At 39.1% G+C, this 18,793-nt stretch overlaps 1 protein-coding gene across 6 annotated transcripts in view; it reads right to left on the bottom strand.

The window, feature by feature from the left end:
* Positions 1 to 18,793, bottom strand: part of LOC131354276 (glycerol kinase-like) — a 46,317-nt gene that overhangs the window by 15,418 nt on the left and 12,106 nt on the right. For all 6 annotated transcript variants that reach the window (XR_009204730.1, XM_058391733.1, XM_058391732.1 and 3 more), the window contains 9 exons: positions 17,097 to 17,176; positions 16,814 to 16,951; positions 15,845 to 15,954; positions 12,642 to 12,708; positions 10,298 to 10,333; positions 10,064 to 10,131; positions 6,524 to 6,566; positions 6,368 to 6,448; positions 494 to 572 (listed from right to left, as the gene is read on the bottom strand). Coding sequence is in view for 5 of the 6 variants with exons in the window: in XM_058391733.1 (XP_058247716.1) it covers positions 494 to 572; positions 6,368 to 6,448; positions 6,524 to 6,566; positions 10,064 to 10,131; positions 10,298 to 10,333; positions 12,642 to 12,708; positions 15,845 to 15,954; positions 16,814 to 16,951; positions 17,097 to 17,176 (702 nt within the window). In the remaining variant the exon portion in view is untranslated. The remainder of the gene's footprint in view (positions 1 to 493; positions 573 to 6,367; positions 6,449 to 6,523; positions 6,567 to 10,063; positions 10,132 to 10,297; positions 10,334 to 12,641; positions 12,709 to 15,844; positions 15,955 to 16,813; positions 16,952 to 17,096; positions 17,177 to 18,793) is intronic.

Here is an 18,793-nt window from a genome sequence, read left to right as displayed (position 1 = left end):
TTTAGTTTCTGCAGTTTCCTACCTCTGACTACTCCAATTATCCAATCAAAGGACGGGAAATTGCTGACATAATCATATGCCTGCTAGATGGCCCCAGTGACGCCAACTTGAAATCTGATTGGTTAATGGAACAATTTCATTGCCACTTATTTTAAGCTTCGGGCGCCTGCACTATTGATTCTGAAGGCCTTAAGGCAGATTTTCACTCTGGTGACACATGATGTCAGCCACTGACTGAAATATGATTGGATAAATACTCTTATCATAAATATACACTGCTGGAAGCAGCACAACCAAGAGAAAAGCTATGAAATGTAGAGAATAGACTATTGGGAATAATTTAATACACATTCATGGAAAAATATATTAAATATATTAAATATATTAAAATGCAAGTCAGTGATTCAGATCACTGCTGTTTAGGCCAGCTGAGAAGGCCTTGCTGCTACCACTGCTAAAATGTACTGAATTCATTCTATGAAAAAGTGCTCACCAATTTCTGAAGAGGATTTGAGGATTCCCAGGTTGTCCTTCAGCCACCTCACTACAGCTCCAGCAATGGCAACAGATCCCTTAAACATGAACCACATCACATAAAACCAACTTTTATAGACAAAACAAAATCCAGAAATAACCGTGGCAAATCATTTAACTGATAAAGATGCTTAATATTTATGACTGGTTTCAATTAGAATTTTTTTTGGTATAAAAAGCCATGACTGTTAATCCCTTACTTTATATCTAACCTTAAGAATAATTTTTGCCTGAACAAATTTCTCACCATGCATGGCCTGTAATTTCTTTTTCTTTTTCTTTTTCATATTCAAGTAATCAAAGAATGAATGTCAAGAACTAATGCTAGGCTTTTATAGGTGTCTGCTTTTTACTCTGATTCACTTGTTCTATAACTCGTTTGATTCATGAACAAAAAAAACAAACAAAATCCCTGGTACCGCAGAGTGAACTCTGCAGTTTTAGATTATTTCTTCTGGTATTGACTCTGTCTATCTAAAATGCCATGTTTAATGTTGCAATAGAGGAAACGAGGCATAAGTGGGGGTGTATATGAATAGTAATGGTGGTAGAACACTTTGCTCCTATGTAAAAAGACACATACACACACATCCACACACACAACTGTTCAAAAGTTTTGGATCACTTGGAATTTTTCTTGTTTTCCAGTTTTCCTCCCACCAGTCTAGGCTGTTCTTTGAAGGGATTAGTTCACAGCATGATGGGATAGGTTCTTACCATGAAAAGAAAGTAAGTGCTTTCATTCTGGTCATTTTGAGCCTGTAAACCAGGGTTCCTCAATTAGTTTTCACCAAGGGCCAAAGTCTGCCAAAGTGGCTTTGAAGGCTGCTTAAAAATGAACAAAGTTCATTTTGAAGTTCACACACTCTCCAGCACACGGCCCTTGCTCAGCCATCGGATATCATTGCACAGCAAAAGATCATGTCGTTCTGCTGACATTTCCTCCAGCAAGGCTCAGAAAAGATGATGTTTCAGACCAGAACTCACGTGAATAAAGTTTACCAGCCTCATCACAGTATCCATTGTCTTTTTCATTTTTCCAGAGACTTTTCGCACAATACTAATGTATGCATTATGCAGTGAAATGCTATTAGTGCTGGGTTGACAGCAGCTAATCAAACCTCTGTGATGTCCAACCATTGACAGAGCCCCATCAGTGACAACTGATATAACTTTGCTTAAATCCAATCCATTCTTTTCAAAGAATTGCATCAGTTCATTAAAAATGATTTCTCCCGTTACGTGCCCCAGTATTGGCAGCAAACAAAGCAGCTCTTCACGGAAAACCTTCCCATCAAAAAATCTGACAGCTGTTCAATGTCGGTTCGGTCGCAAGACGAGTCTATTGCAAGTGACATGACTTCAGCTTTCTTTAAGTCAGATAAAAGATTGGACAGACAGTCACCTGCCAATGTCTCTACTCTTCTTGTTGCCGTGCAATCGGATAATGACACCATCTGTAATAGCTCCACAACCATTTTCTTTATTTTGTCATCGTGAGTTAAAACTTCCTCCACCATGTCATTTGCACAGTTTTTAATTAATACAGCATCCGTGAACGGCTTTTTGGCCTTTGCCATGTTCCAAGCCACACGTAAGGAAGCTGCGGATGCATTCTCCTGCATGGAATTGGTTTTGTGAATAACAGCAACTGATTGCTTGTAAGCTGCCACCAATTGTGTTACTCTCTGTTTGCGGCTCCCCGGATGTTCTGGATAATTGCAGTTAAAAATTCTGTGCAATGCAATGAAATGGCGTTTCATGTTATCAGCCTTACAGTATTATGCGTCCATAATAAACATGTTGGCTTTGCGTTGTGGTGGTCAGGCAAAATAAAACAAAATTGTTCTGTCCATTCGCATTTGAATCGCCTATTTTCCATGTCCACTTTTCTTCTCTTCACACTCGCCATGTTTTCACTATCAGACTAAGCTGTCGTGCTAGTGACGTGTTTCGCTGACATTACCTTGACAGCACTATTTGAAATTAGCGCGGGCCAAACATTTTCCTCTCCTATAATCAATAGGGCCGCCTATTGAGGAACCCTGCTTTAAACAAACTTCAGAAACTAACCTAAAGATATCCACAGTAGATGTATATATTTGGAATTTTCCATATTTCCGGTCTGGTATATTTTTTCTTCATCTTATCATCTGTCTCTATGAAGTTCCGTCATGTCAGTCTCTGTGTGTAAATACTGTACATTTTGCACCTGAGAAAAAGAAAATATTGTAGTGTGGATTCCTTCAATGATGATTACATTAACAGGATTTATCAATAAACCTCCTAGGAAAAAAACCCTGAATCAAATCAGTATTAGGAGCACAATCTTTAAATCAGCAAGCCATTCTGTCTCTGCTTGTTATCCCAGACTGCCTCAGTGTTGTTGAGATCAGAGCCACAGCATCTGTCTCCACACTCCTTCTTCTTGTTTTCTCTGACAGTATTTCTTCATGACTTTCCTTGCGTGTTTGGGGTCGCTGTCATGCTGAAGAATGAATTAAGAACTAGCTGCTTCACTGATGGTCCTGCATAATGGATAGGAATCTTCCTTTTAGCAGTGACAGGGGGATGAATGACAAAGTCACCATGCAGTCTCAAACCTGCAGTAAGAAGCAGACCAGAACACATTCTGCCACATGGTTTGGAGTGATTTAGTTGAGTTTGGATGTTTTTTTTGTACGCAATCCCTTTGTTCCATCTAGCCGCCCTACCCCATCGCCCAGACAGAAGAATATACAATCCCAAACCTCCAGGGAATCTCCGCTGTGCTTCACAGAGTGTCTTCAGACACTTATCCATATACAGTGGATATAATAAAGTCTACACAGGTTATTGTGATTGAAAAAATAATGAAACCAAGAGACTTCATGTCAGAGCATTTTCCACCATCAAGGTGAAATTACAATGTATAATAATTAAGTGAAAAACAATATTTTAGAGGTAAAAAAAAACAAACAATTTAATTGCAATAAATTAAAACAAATGTAAATAAAATGACAAAAACCTGCTTGCAGCCTCCTGGTGGTCCAGCGGGTTCCCGGGCAGGGCGCCAACCGAGCCACTGAAGAGTTAACTCTCAGTGCTGGTCCCAAGCCCGGGTTAAATGGGAGGTTTGGGTCAGGAAGGGCATCCGGTGTAAAAAGACCAGCTGATCTGTTGGACTTTCTTTATATCTTCTGAACCCATGCATGGTATCTTACTTGTTGAGACTTTGATCAGCAGAGGTGTTCCAAAAGCATAAGACATCAGCAAATAGAGAAAATGGAGCACAACAGTGACATCACCAAGAACAGGACATCCAGAAGCCAGAAGCCCTTTCTCACAAAAAACATCCAAGCTCAACTAAATCAGCTCAAACCATGGGGCAGGATGTGTTATGGTCCGGTGAGACTTATTCCAAAAAGTGGAATAGTTCCATAATCTCACAGAGTATGTTTGGAATGAAAAAGCACATCACCAGAAGAGCCTCAAACCCACAGTGCAGCATGATCAGGACTGACTTCAGTGCTCTAGTGCTGCTTTTCTTTCTTTTATCAAGCTTTTATGAATAGCTACAAATACCAGTCAATTTTAATACTAAACCTTCAGGCCTTCAGACCAAAAGCATACAACCACACCACCAAAGGAGGAAAGGCTTCATCAAAAGAAGATCAATGTTTTAGAATGATCTAGCCTGTGTCCAGATCTGAATCACACTAAAAATTTGTGAGGTGACCTGAAGGTGACCTGAAGCAAGCTGTGCACAGGAGATATCGTAGCAGTGGAAGCAGGGGGCGTGGTTGAAAGGCGGTTTGTGAATAGAGGGCGGAGTTGATGTGAGAGTGAGGGATGGATCACATACCTGTGCCGAGTTCTGTTAATAACTTTTCTGTTACAGTGAGTGGTGACAGTGATAAAAGAGGAAGATATGAGAGCTGAGGGGGAGAGATGAACACACAGAGCTCTGTGTGTCAGAGCCGAAAAATCCCAAATCTCTCATCAATGCAAAGCACTTTCTACCATTATTCTGCACCCCAACCCTTATGTTTTTTGCATGAAGACCACTTCTCTGGACTGTAGATGGGGGACTCAGGGTCCCAGTAGTTTCTGCCAGTTCAAAGCTGATAGCACTGCTGGTCATCTATCAGTTATTTAGGAAGTAAAACTAATGTAGGTCTACACTCAGGTTCTGTACCCACTCAGTCTTGCCCATTTGTTTCTGCTCCCAGTCATCATCATAATCATCATCATCATCATCATCATCAAAAACAAAGAACATATTTTATGCTGTTTCATCCATGATGGTTTCAGAGATTATAGAAGAAGACGAAATGTGGAAAGTTGGGGTCAGAGCACAGGGTCAGCCATAATGCCGCATTCCTGAGTAGAGAGGGTAAAGGCCTTGCACAGGGCAATAGTGGCAGCGTGGCAGTGATGGGCCTTGAACCCTAACCTTCCAATCAACAACCCACAGACACAACAGATATAAAACTCCCACTCTTTTCAAGTTCTTCTTTTAGGGACAAAAGGTGACCATCTACACTTTCACTGAAAACTGCTAGGCTCCAGGAATTTCCCACTAGGCACAATAATCACTTTTGTATCTTATGACATTTAAGCAAGAGAAAATAGAGCAACGGTTTATAAAATACCAGTTGCATAGAAATGCGTGCAGACATTTAAAGCTATTCGAAAATTGGCCTCAAATTGTGTGTGGAAAATCGATTTGATTTCGAAATGATGCCAAATGCATTGGAAAGATATCTAAAAGATAAGAAACAGAAGGAATTACAACTGCATGCATTGTGGGGCTGAGCTTCTCCTATATTGTATATATTGGGGTGTCCAAGCATCTAGAAATATTAAAATAAATAAAGGAGACCCTTCAACACAAACAAAAGAAAAATATTGTCCTTGGATTATATTCACTGTGACTAAGGAGAGCAAAAGGTAATAAGTCACTAACTGAACAGGTTTATGTTACGTTATGAAAAACATCACTTATTCTGTCCACTTAAGAAAAGAAAATATTTAAGATGTAGTAATTGTACATAGTATTTGTCAGTAAAGTGAGTAAAAATTAAATTTGAATCAACATATAATATCTAAATCAGGGAATATATGCAAAACACCATGCGATATTTAATTTAACATCCAAACATTCACTAAAAATTTATAGAAATAAAAAGATTTATCCTACTGAGTCATGGGGAAGTTGGACAGGATGCCAGTCTATCACAGGGCACAATCACACACACACACATACACAAACACACACACTACTGACAATTTAGAGATGCCAATCAGCCTACAGTGTATGTCTTTGGATTGAGGGAGGAAACCGAGGAACCCTGAGGAAACCCCTGAGGCACGGGGGAGAACAGGAATCAAACCCTCAGACCTGGAGATGTGAGGCAAGTGTGCCGACCACCAATCCAGCATACCCCCCCCATTTAAAGTAATATATATATATAAATATATATATATATATATATATATATATATATTTAATATATATATTTAATATAATATATTTGTTTAAATATACATAAATATATTATATTATAAATATAATATAATAAATATATGTTTAAATATACATAATATATTTAATTATGTTTATGTAAAACAGTCTGCTGTGTACACAATTTACATGTATACAGAGAAATAAAACAAGAACAAATCATTTTTATATTATATTTAATCTGGACTGCATTTATTTTACACTTTTTATTTATTTATTTTGTTTCACTTTTCTATTTTATTTTAGTGATATTTGTATATGAATCAAGCACATGGTGAAAGAACCTGAGCTAACCTGAGTATCTAGGATACCTAAATAAATAAATACCTCGAGTGCATAGTGAGCAGGTCTGTCCTTTCCCAGTTTGTAGGCGATTGTAGTGAGGAGGCCATGTTCTGACATCACAGGCTGGAGGAAGAATTAAGAGTTAACTAAAGACATCTTGTGAATAAGACCATATAAAGTCATCAAAGCATTCAGTACCTTGACTCCAGTATTTTTCAGCATGAAGCAACCGGTTCCATATCTAAAAAACAACAACAACAAACAAACAATCAGGGGTGTGTTCAATATTTTTGTTCAGTGTGAAATCGGATCGGTAAAGCAACATCTCTTGCTCTGAGTTGTATTTCACCTTCATTTAACTTGAAGTATGTCTACAGGGTTTAAGTGCCACTTTAATGGAGAAAGAGATTCAGTCTGCACCTGAATGACTGCCTGAAATGTACGGCCACAGATTATCAGATTCATCAGACAGACTAGACAACAAGATGACTGTTCGGAGTCAAAATCTTTCCCACACATGTACATATAAAATCCACTGCATGCATGACAACATGCACAAAACATATGGTGTGCAAAGAAGTTTTATTAAAAACCTTTAAGAATTGAAAAGATTTTCATTCACGTTAGTACATAAATGAATACTAATTTCTACTCTATTTTATTGATGAACATCTTTCAGAGCCTTGAGAAAGACTAATACAGCCAAACCACAGCGGTCATCCCTGGCTCCAGTAACTGATAATGCCCTACAGGCTGGATGCTCAGCAGGCTGTAAACGGGTCACAATAGCCACTCTCAAAATCGATAAAGATGTGCAGCACACAGATTGTGACACAATTGTTATTTAGGCCCTGATCAATAATACACAGAAGTAAAGAAAGGTGTACTTTCTATTTCCCTTAAGTATATCACACTGATTAAGCTTTTATGCTATTTGCTCACTGGATATCTATTTTATTCATATTGATATTTTTTTTTTGCTCTCAACCTCGAACCCAATGTGACACTCTCCCGTGTGTACAGGCGAATGAGGATGCAGGAGGCAGGCTTGGGACTCACAAGGGCTTTTTTATTCTTGCTTTTCTTTCTAGCCACATTTTTCAACCCCAGAAACTGTCGAACCTGTAGGAGTAGAAAAGGCCATTATCTCTCCCTGGACATTGGAGTCAATAGTATCTGCCATCTCTATTCAAACCCAGTGTTGAATAAAAGCAAGCTGGGCTTAACCAAACCAGCAGCTGGTCACTGCATAGCAATGGATCCTCATTACATTGTTTTGATTTTGCTAATGGACCCTTTCTGGGTGACCAGTGCATACATCAGCTATCGTTCATGACCTGTACACCACCTGTGACCATCACTTTGAACCACCAGCCAATGAAAAATGGGCCATTAATCAGTTCAGTGTTCTATCCTGGCCTAGATGCCCAATCATATGATAATGTGTCAAGAGTGGGTGCCTCCATGGGTACAGAATCCAGACCCTAATGAAGGGATAAAATGAGAAATGTGGGATTTATTACTAAAATAACACAACTACAGACACATGGAAACACTAGGGAAAACTAGGCAACTAAGAACAAAATAAACACAAAACAAACAGCAGAAACCAGGTAACCAAAGACAAAGACTCAATAGCAAAACACCAGCCCCAGACAGCAGGAATAAATAGGGAAGGTAATAACTGAAACATAAGGAATAGGTGTGCAGGGGCGGGGAAAGGGAGGAAGGATTGGGCAGGGCAAGCACATGTGCAAACACAACACAAACAGAAGCACATGGGAAACCCTGGCAGACTGCCCTCTGGTGTTCTGGTGGAGAACTGTCCAGCAGTCCATGACATAATGAGTCATATGGAAGAGCATTTCCCTGCAGCTCTCTGGGACCAATCTCAGAGCTCAAGAAGGACCTGGATGCCTGAGAGGGTTTGGATGATCTCAGTGAGAATGGAGGGCTCCATGGCTCCATCTTCCTCAAGCTCCCAGGTTTCAGCTGGAACGAGGAAGCAGAAGGTAGGCTTCGGATACCACTCATTGTCGCTTTACTTCCTGGACACTGGCCATGCTTTTTCAGTGCTTTCTGTCCTACAATCTAACCCCAAGATGTTACAGTACAGTTCAGCTTCTCTCATGTGCAGCATTTATCTCTTTGCTGTCACTCAGCGAAACACAGAGCCTTCATTCATCAATTATCCACAGACGCAGGCTCACCCTGACCACTCCCACGCTCGTCTCAGCTCCATTCTCAAACTGGTGCTCCATCAAGCCCCAAACACCACAGACCTGTGTATTCACTAGTGCAAGGCAATGCTGTGTGTACAATACTGCACCTTTTGAGTGTGCTGGCTGTACTCATAACCTGTATACTTCTGTGTTTTATCCACGCTGGTGTTCAAAACAACCACAGTTAATAAAATTACTAAGATGTATTAGCATTTATTATTGTGGATACTTTTATGTGCACTTAAAAACAGAGTTATCAATTCCAGACAGTCTCCTATTCCGCTTCAGCACTGCCCACACAGCCATTTGTCTTTGATTTTAATTGATATTAAAGTTCCACTGTATGTCATTAAATCCTGCCAGTGAATTACTTGCCGTTCATTATTCACGTGCTTCATTGCTATCTCCTACACGGCTCAGAACCAGAGATCAGCTTTTTCATATCTAGTTTCTCCAGTATCTAACACAGAGCAGCATTTAAGCTGCATTCACATCAAGTAATCCAAAGAAACGATAGACGATAACATTCTAACTGAAGTTTAATAATATTAGCCAGTTTCTGAATATACTGAAACAGTGGTGGCTTGCTAAAAAACCATTTATCAGGTGATTATGGTCAACTGTTAAAGCATGCAATAAATGTACTATGAATCAGTGAATTTGAGTTCAATGTGGGTTTATTATCAGTAATGAAGGCAATCATTAAAACACACACACACACACACACAAATGCACACACACACTGGATAATTGCCTAATCACAGGCCTCATTTCTTCCTGGCTTGCCAATTTCTTAATGAGCTTCTTAATGAGCTTCTGGTCAGTCATTTCAGTGACCAGTCATTGACAGCATGGCCAGTGCATTCAAGTGCTGGAAATGCACCAAGTGGAAGTTCGACCACCATCATGCTGAATTTGCATACTGGGTCGATCTTTTCTTCATCTGAACGCCTTGTGAAAGGGTATTTTTGTAACGACAGAACCGAATTTTCTTTCATCTCGAGATATTTCACTTGCTTCCACATTAATCAGTACCTGTCATTTAACTGACCATCTGCTGAGCGGTAATGAGACTCGTTGAGAATGGTCCAATTACATGAGGCCAAATATATAAACACAAAATTGATTAGCTAATAACAAAAGTGGGCGGGTTCAAGGAGAATTTGAAACAAGCCAATCAGAGCTCAGCCTCAAGTCACATACTTTTCAAAAGCACACACACATAAATCAACAAAATACAGTTTTGATTTTTTTTTTTTTTTAATAAATTATAATATTAATAACAGTGGAATAGTATGAGTAAATGATTTTATTGCATTATTAAAATATATAATTATTGTTAACGTGTTAAAGTAGCATTCTTCTCTGGCTAACTTTAAGCAAACAGCACCCTGGCACCCCCTATTGACTGGCCACCACTGTACCGAATACTGCTAGCTAGTTGACTAGTGTTGAACTCTATCAAATCTGTTTATTTGTATAATTTAATGATATTTTAACAGATCTCATTTCTTACGTGTTTTTGGCCTGACCATCTTTGAAGCACATCTGTCCCACAAGAGCAGCCGACTGATCTCCCAGACACTGAGGAACACATACAGTCTTTAATCAATCACCAATTTTTTTTCTCATCCTAGTGTATTTCTCAAGACATATGACATAATTCCTTATTATTAATAAAGCATAATACAAAAATAATATCTGCTGGCTTGATAAATAAGAGTAATCATAAGAATAAAACATATCTTACTCCAGAGATGGGCACGCCCACTAGTGAACCTGAGCTCTAGAAATAAGACGGAAACAAATGACAAGTTTTCATACATACATCCATAATAATGTCCCTGATGACAGTAATGTGAATTTCTAGTGAAAATATAATGCAACATAGCTTGAACTGTAGTGCTAATTTATGATAAAAAAAAGAAAGAAAAGAAAAGTAAGGGCAATTTTAGAGTTTATCACTTTGAGGCGGTGTCTTCCGTTTGTTACAGAATGACTGCCTACGACAGATACAAAAGGGCTGATATAGGACAGAACATTAGGGTAAATGGGTAACAGGTGACATGGGGAAAGCAGAACAATAGGAGCGGCGTGGCAAAAAACACGTGGGGAATACACAAACAACAAAGCAGCCTATGACGAATCACCAGCCCTATGGTGGTCTGACGAGAACTGTCCCAGTAGCTCCTAGCAGTGAGATCAGACACTGATGTTGTAAGACTGAGGAGGTCTGGGGTTCAGTCGGTGTTCCAGTTCATCCCAAAGGTATTCAGTGGGGATGAGTCAGAGTCAGAGCTCAGTGCAGGACACTCCAGTTCTTCCACTCCAACCTCAACCTGCACACCATGTCTTCATGGAGCTCAGGGGCTTTGTGCACAGGGGCATTGTCATGCTGGTTTGTATTTCCAGTGAATGGAAATTATACAGCTATAGCATACAGTGATACTGTGCAATTGTTTGCTTCAGTCATTACGGCTACATTTTGGTTAAATACCACATATGGGTGATTTAAACCCGATTGTTTCCAATGTTAACTGGAATGGTAGACTAAAAATGAGTGAGGTGTTGATTCATTTTCTCTAACGGCAGGTCAGACAGTAGTTCCAGCTGCAAGGCAAATCACAGTTTTTAAAAGGACTGTGTTCTAATTCATTTCTGTTTCTATAGTAACAACTCACTGATGCTCATATTTAAACCTAGCAATAAATAGATTTTTTAAAAGTACCTTAATGGAACCAGGAAAAGCATTAAAGCTGTTTTCCTGTATAGCTCTGTTTCCCAAGACAAAGGACATTGCTCCTTGTGATTCCTAGGTTACATGAGAAGCTGCATTTATCACCTTCTACATAGACGAACAGATGATCTGTAGGAGGACGATTATGTATTATTGTTATAGCTGCTACAAAGCAAGAGAAAGGAGAAGCCGACCTGGCTCACAAACCATCAATGACATTAAATATATCTGTTGGTCTTTAATACCTAGAAGTTGTGGTATTAAATTGGTAATTTAATACCACATTGGTAAAGCATGTGGAATAAGAGAGATAAAACACTAACTATACAAAACAGTAAATAATATAAGGCAGGACATGGTGTAAGGATCCATATGCACAAAACACAGAGCCATAACAGTCAGGGTCCCAACTAGAAACATCACTGACGACATGAACAGAACCAAAACACAGTCCAGAAACAGGGCTGAATCAAGGCAAGGAACAGCCATGCAAGGCAAGGTCAGAAACAAACACACCTCACAGGATCAGCAAGCAAACTATAAGGAAGTTCATTATACTTTATATAACAGTTTATACAGCAGTTTAACAGCTAATGTGACTGAAGAGGTGGGTTTAATATTCAGTGAAGGATGCTCTGGAGCATCTGGAGTGGAAACGTCCATCACAGTCACATTTCATGATGATGTGGAACATCTTCGAAATGAGTAATTTCCTGTTATCACCTAAGTAATAGCAGGTATAAACACTTGTTTCCTCTGCAGCCTCCATTCTCTTCTCTCCCATGAAGTTAATAAAACAAAAATGCGGCTTGTCACATAACCAAAACGCAACGAATTACAAAATCCTTCAGGAGAAAACCTAAGGGAGTTTACCTCAGGCTGCGGATACTGAATACAGTCTTCTGTTATGTTAAATAAATATTATCTGACAGACACTAGAGGAACATTTATACATTTTTCTTTGTTAAATAACAATTAAAATAATTGAATTATTGTGCATTGTGTAAGGATTTAAATAATGATCGAGTCTACACTAAAGTGACAGTGGATTTGTTACTGGAGAAAAAATAACATCATTAGAGTGGTGTTTTTTCCTGGAATTTCAACAGTGCGCTCAGTCAAAAGAACCTAGAACCTAGTCGACTGCTTATTAATACGTTGTACTGAATAAATAAATATGAGGAGAATGAGTCATTATTAACAATAGACATTAATTTGCATGACATTACCCATTAGATTTATCACAATGTTCTGGTGACCTTGTGTTCGTGGAAATAAAGATTTTATTGGCGATGTGTACACACACATACACACACACACACACACACACACAAACACATACATACTGATAACTTACCATGTAACCGTATATTTCTGAGGAGCTCCTAACCTCCGGGAGGATTTCAACAGGAACCTCAAAGTACCTAAAAAAAGACCACAATGTTTTCATTTATCTGATTTTTTCAATGAAAGAAATCATATTTAACAGTAATTTCTTTTCAGTTAGAGAAAGAAAGGAGCAAGCAACTGGCCAGGAAACATGCAAAGCCAATATAGCCAAATATTTATGAGAAAAGAAAGAGCAATACTACAGCAATAAAAGGTTCTTCTGCACATAAAGCAGAGGGAATGAGGAGACACTTATTGAATATATGAAGCACTTTACATATTATTATCAACAAAATGTATTTTACCGAAGCATTAACAAGTCTGGATGCAGAGAAAGTGTTCAGTTCATTTAAATGGGAGAATTTAACCATCTCCCAGCCAAAGATTTACTGATAAAACATGCAGTGTATAAGATCTCTATATATGTCTCCTGATCTAAGGATAAATAGGCATTAAGAACCCTAATCTCTCCTAATCCGAGGAAGCTCACAGGACCAGCAGGCAAACTGTAAGGCATCACATATGGAAGTTCATTATATTTTATATAGCAGTTTATACAGTAGTTCAACAGCTAACATGCCTGAAGAAATGTGTTTAATATTTAGTAAAGGACACTCTCTAGCAGTCTGGAGTGGAAATGTCCATTGTCCATGCTTAAGTAATAGCAGGCAGCCTCCTGGTGGTCCAGCGGCAGGATCCCACACTCTCATTGCCGTGGCCTGGATTCGATTCCCGAGAAGAGAGCTAACACAGCCACTGAAGAGTTAACTCTCAGTGCCGGTCCCAAGCCCGGATTAAATGGGAGGGTTGCGTCAGAAAGGGCATCCGGCATAAAAAAGCTTTGCCAAATCGAAACATGTGGTCCAAATGATCTGCTGTGGCGAACCCGAACCAAACAAAAATGCAGCTTGTCACATAACCAAAACGCAGTGAATTACAAAAAACCTTCAAATCCTTCTACAAAAGCCTGAATACTGTCAGAAATGTTAAAGAAAGATCATCTGCCAGACACTAGAGGAGTGTTTATATGTCTTTCTTCAACAATTATAACTATTTAATTATAGTGCATCATGTAAGACTTAAATAATGAGTCAATCTACACCATACTGTCACTAGGGAAAAACATTCTTAATATATTTAATAAACCAAGGATGAAAGGGAAGAGCTCTCTGGGGTTTAAAGGATTAATTCACAGCAGTACAACTTACAGTGCTGCTTTACAATCCACAGCATGAGGCCCTGAGAAACCGTATGAAGTCAATGTGAATCAACAAAATTAGACGTAAGTTTTAAACACAAAAAGTTACAGTAATCCCCCTCTATATCGCCGTTCATATATCACAGTCCTGGTATATTGCAGATTTTTATTTGAAACATACGTAGCTAACTTTTTTGTGGATTTTCCCGGTATATCGTGGTATCCGCAAACCTTATAGTGAATTGTTTTTATGTTGAAATAAGGTAATTTATTAATAAAAACATAATTATTCATTACAAAATATAAACAATTAAAATAAAGTAAAATTTTAAATATATATAAAGTACTGTACAGGGTAGCGTTGTTTAGGAAAGCATGGTGCGGGGATGCTGAAAATCAAAATACAGTACCGCTGGAGGAACGAGTCTGGCCAATCGGATTGCCCCATTTGTTTAATCACGGTTGTGACTGGCTGCTGGCTATGCATGCAGTTGGGGAAAGGGAAGCAGAATTCTCCAGCATCCCAGTTCTTTGCATGTCACTGTCCCGAGTGTTTCGTGTTGTTCACTGTACGCTGTATTTTTGGAACGTAACTGTATATTGGGATTACTGTATAACAAAAGGTGCGAAAAAAGGTATAACAGCCTACTGAACTTCGGTCACAGGGCTGAAGTGAAGAGCTTTACTGGCTTGTCTGGAGACTTTAACTTAGACCAAGTGAGACTTCTACCAATATCTACAGCTTAGAGATTATTTTAATAGTGCTGAGGAGGGGAGAGATACCTGATGTGATCATGACAATCTTGTTTTTCTTCAGCAGAATGTGTCATTATTACTTTGCCTATTTATACTGGTTGTGTAGTGTGTGATTTTTTGCTGAGTCCTCATCGTAGTCATGTGCCTCTTTTGCTCCCGGTATTTTGTTTTGCATTGCTCACACATCACAGGTTTGTTGATGATGGAGTGGCTGGATGCTTTAACCTCCCAGGAAGCCCTCATGTCTGTGTTACCTTCTGGCTCTCCCTTTTAGTCATGGTGTCATAGCGAGTCTTAACAGAGTCCATGCCTGCACTTTGCATATAATCTACATTGTCTATAACCATCACATGATCACAAGCATAACTAACATTCTCTCTTCTCCACCATCACCTCTGGCTTGCTCAATAGGGATAGATATAAATTTTACAAATAAAATTGATTTGAATTGTTCAGTACAATTGCAATTGCTTACAAAATGAGGGACAACAGGAAGCTGATCTCAAGGATATACAGGTCTATACAAATAACTACAAGATGGAAGGAAGAAGCAGGAAGACTATATGTCAGTTTCAGAGGAAGATTGAGATGAGTGTTGTTGGATCAACTAGACATGCCTGCTCAGGTTTTTCTACACTCCTAAAAGAAATGTATAACAAGAGAATTGGCAAGATCAGGAGCTACGCTGGCAACAGAGTGCAGCTGAGCAGCTCCTTATTTCCTAAGAATAGTTCTGGATGGAGATTTGAACATATCGAGAAATGTCTTGTTTTCTACCTTACCTTTAATTCTCTTAAAATAGATAAATTAAATATGAACAAAAGAAGAACATGACAGAGGACTTATTATTGCAAAATGTTGGTTAGAATATTTATTTTATATCTTTTTTTCTTGATTAAACATTAAATAAATAATTTTACAATAAACCTTTTTGTAAAAAGATTTTCACAGTGAGCTGGGTATAACAGACAAGAGAGACAAGATTTTTTATTATGCTAATTTAAAAGTATACTAAGTTATCATTCACTTTTGATTAAATTTGCATAATTAATTGTAGATTTTCTGGGGGGAAAAACACTTGTGAGAATATCTGCAATCAGCAGGCAAGGATACTGTTAAAAATCCCCTTATAAACTAAAAGTATCTGAAAATAGAGCTGATGTAAGAGCAGAGAAAGCCTTAAGAATGTGTGTGTGTGTGTGTGTGTGTGTGTTCACCTGCATAGATCCAGGTCCCACTCCATTGTGTGTATGTTGAACAGCATTGTGCGGCTGGCGTTGGTGACGTCTGTGCAGTGAACGCCTCCATTTTTCCCCCCAGTTAAACTCTGAGCCAAAAAATAAGTAGAGAAATGCATCAAGCTGAGCCTCATAATTCCAATAAGAATTGGAAACTTAGATTATGGTAATGAAATAGTCTATGATGATCAGTCATGACAATGGTTTAATTTTATGCTAGTTATGAGTAAGTGTTGTGAGAGTTGTGCTAATTTGGGAGACGGTGACAATTTAAAGGAAAAGACAACAGCGCTGCTATGGGAAGCATGATGCTGATATGGTTTGGGTCCTCTTAGAATGAAATGTCAGGAGGAAAACAGACACACAGGAGGAAACCATGGGATACCAGAGGAAACCATAAGATACAGGAGGAAACCATAAGATACAGGAGGAAACCATGAGATACAGGAAGAAACCATAAGATACAGGAAGAAACCATGAGATACGGAGGAAACCATGAGACACAGGAGGAAACCATGAGACACAGGAGGAAACCATGAGATACAGGAGGAAACCATGAGATACAGGAAGAAACCATAAGATACAGGAAGAAACCATGAGATACGGAGGAAACCATGAGACACAGGAGGAAACCATGAGACACAGGAGGAAACCATGAGATACAGGAGGAAACCATGAGATACAGGAAGAAACCATGAGATACAGGAAGAAACCATGAGATACAGGAAGAAACCATGAGATACAGGAAGAAACCATGAGATACGGAGGAAACCATGAGGTACAGGAGGAAACCATGAGATACAGGAGGAAACCATGAGATACAGGAAGAAACCATGAGATACAGGAAGAAACCATGAGATACAGGAGGAAACCATGAGATACAGGAGGAAACCATGAGATACAGGAGGAAACCATGATGTGTGTGTGTGTGTGTGTGTAGTCACTCACCCATAGAAGCCAAGAGTCAACAGTTCCGAACATGGCGCGGTGAGAGTGCACAGCCTCCTCCACCTCCACCACGTTGTCCATCAACCAGCGTAACTTCACCGCACTGAAGTATGTACTGATGGGCAGACCTGTCTTATGCTGCAAAAAGTCAAACAAATCCAATCAAATACATTAAACTAGTTAGAAGAATTACAATAAAAATACAATTCATAAAATTATAAATGATATGAATGATATTTTGAGGAGTGTGTGTGTGTGTGTGTGTGAGAAGCCTCATCATCACCTTGAAGTGGTTTTTGTTCTTTCCAGGTGTTTTTTCAATGAGATGCTCCACAGTGGACTGAGTCCTCAGGTCCAGCCACACTAACCGTGTGAAAAAGAAAAGCAGATCATTTCTTACAGGGTGTTTACACATTTTAAACACACGCATGCAGGATATAGTTAAGTCTAGTTAAGCAAGGTGTTCAAATCTTACACTCTGACATAAAAGACACTGAATATGAAGATGTGAATATTTATTATAAAATAATATTTCTATATTATAGATGATATTTTTTTGTAATTTTGTAAGTGTAATTGATAAGAGAGTGAAACAAATCGTTCATGATTTGCACACACACACACACACACACACACAAAGCTAACCCTGACCTTAACCTTAGTAACCTTTTCACTTATTCAGTGTTTTGAATAAACACAGGAGGAAACCATGAGACACAGGAGGAAACCTTGAAACACAGGAGGAAACCATAAGGTACAGGAGGAAACCATGAGATACAGGAGGAAACCATGAGACACAGGAGGAAACCAAAGATACAGAAGGAAACCATGAGACACAGGAGGAAACCATACATGTAAGGTACAGGAGGAAACCATGAGACACAGGAGGAAACCATTAGATACAGGAGGAAACCATGAGATACAGGAGGAAACCATGAGATACAGGAGGAAACCATTAGATACAGGAGGAAACCATTAGATACAGGAGGAAACCATGAGATACAGGAGGAAACCATTAGATACAGGAGGAAACCATGAGATACAGGAGGAAACCATTAGATACAGGAGGAAACCATGAGATACAGGAGGAAACCATGAGACACAGGAGGAAACCAAAGATACAGAAGGAAACCATGAGACACAGGAGGAAACCATACATGTAAGGTACAGGAGGAAACCATGAGACACAGGAGGAAACCATTAGATACAGGAGGAAACCATGAGATACAGGAGGAAACCATGAGATACAGGAGGAAACCATGAGACACAGGAGGAAACCATGAGATACAGGAGGAAACCATGAGACACAGGAGGAAACCATGAGACATAGGAAGAAACCAAAGATACAGGAGGAAACCATGAAACACAGGAGGAAATCAAAGATACAGGAGGAAACCGCAAGATACAGAAGGAAAACAGAGATACATGAAGTTAAAATAGGTTAGTACATGAATATTAAGCATGTGATGAATCCGTGTTGCGATACAGTCAGCAGAGTTGCAGTAAGACACTGGACAGCTGTGGTGGTGAATAATCCACTACACAGTGTTGAGTGACCAGAAGCAGTGTATACGTTACAGCAACAGCAAACAATGAATGAACACATGAAAAAATCAAAGCAAATCATTTCCAAGGGGTTTTTACTCAATATAAACACACATACAGAATGCAGACTAGTCAATGAAATGACTGGATTTTTTTATATTAAAGACTATTTAGATGAAAGCCTGTGGTATGAGCATTACTCTGTGGTTCAGTGGAGATATTCTGCCCTCTGCTGTCCTGCTGCTTTCACTACTCACTAAATTTTGATCACAAATTGTGATCGCTAGACCACTGGATCAGAGCATCTCTAAAACTGCAGCTCTTGTGGGGTGTTCCCTTTCTGCAGTGGTCAGTATCTATTAAAAGTGGTTCAAGGAAGGAACAGTGGTGACCCGGCGACAGGGTCATGGGTGGTCAAGGCTCAGTGAGGCATGT

Source organism: Hemibagrus wyckioides, linkage group LG06 (assembly GCF_019097595.1).
Source record: "Hemibagrus wyckioides isolate EC202008001 linkage group LG06, SWU_Hwy_1.0, whole genome shotgun sequence".
Lineage (NCBI taxonomy): Eukaryota > Metazoa > Chordata > Actinopteri > Siluriformes > Bagridae > Hemibagrus > Hemibagrus wyckioides.
This window is presented reverse-complemented; position numbering and strand designations above follow the sequence as displayed.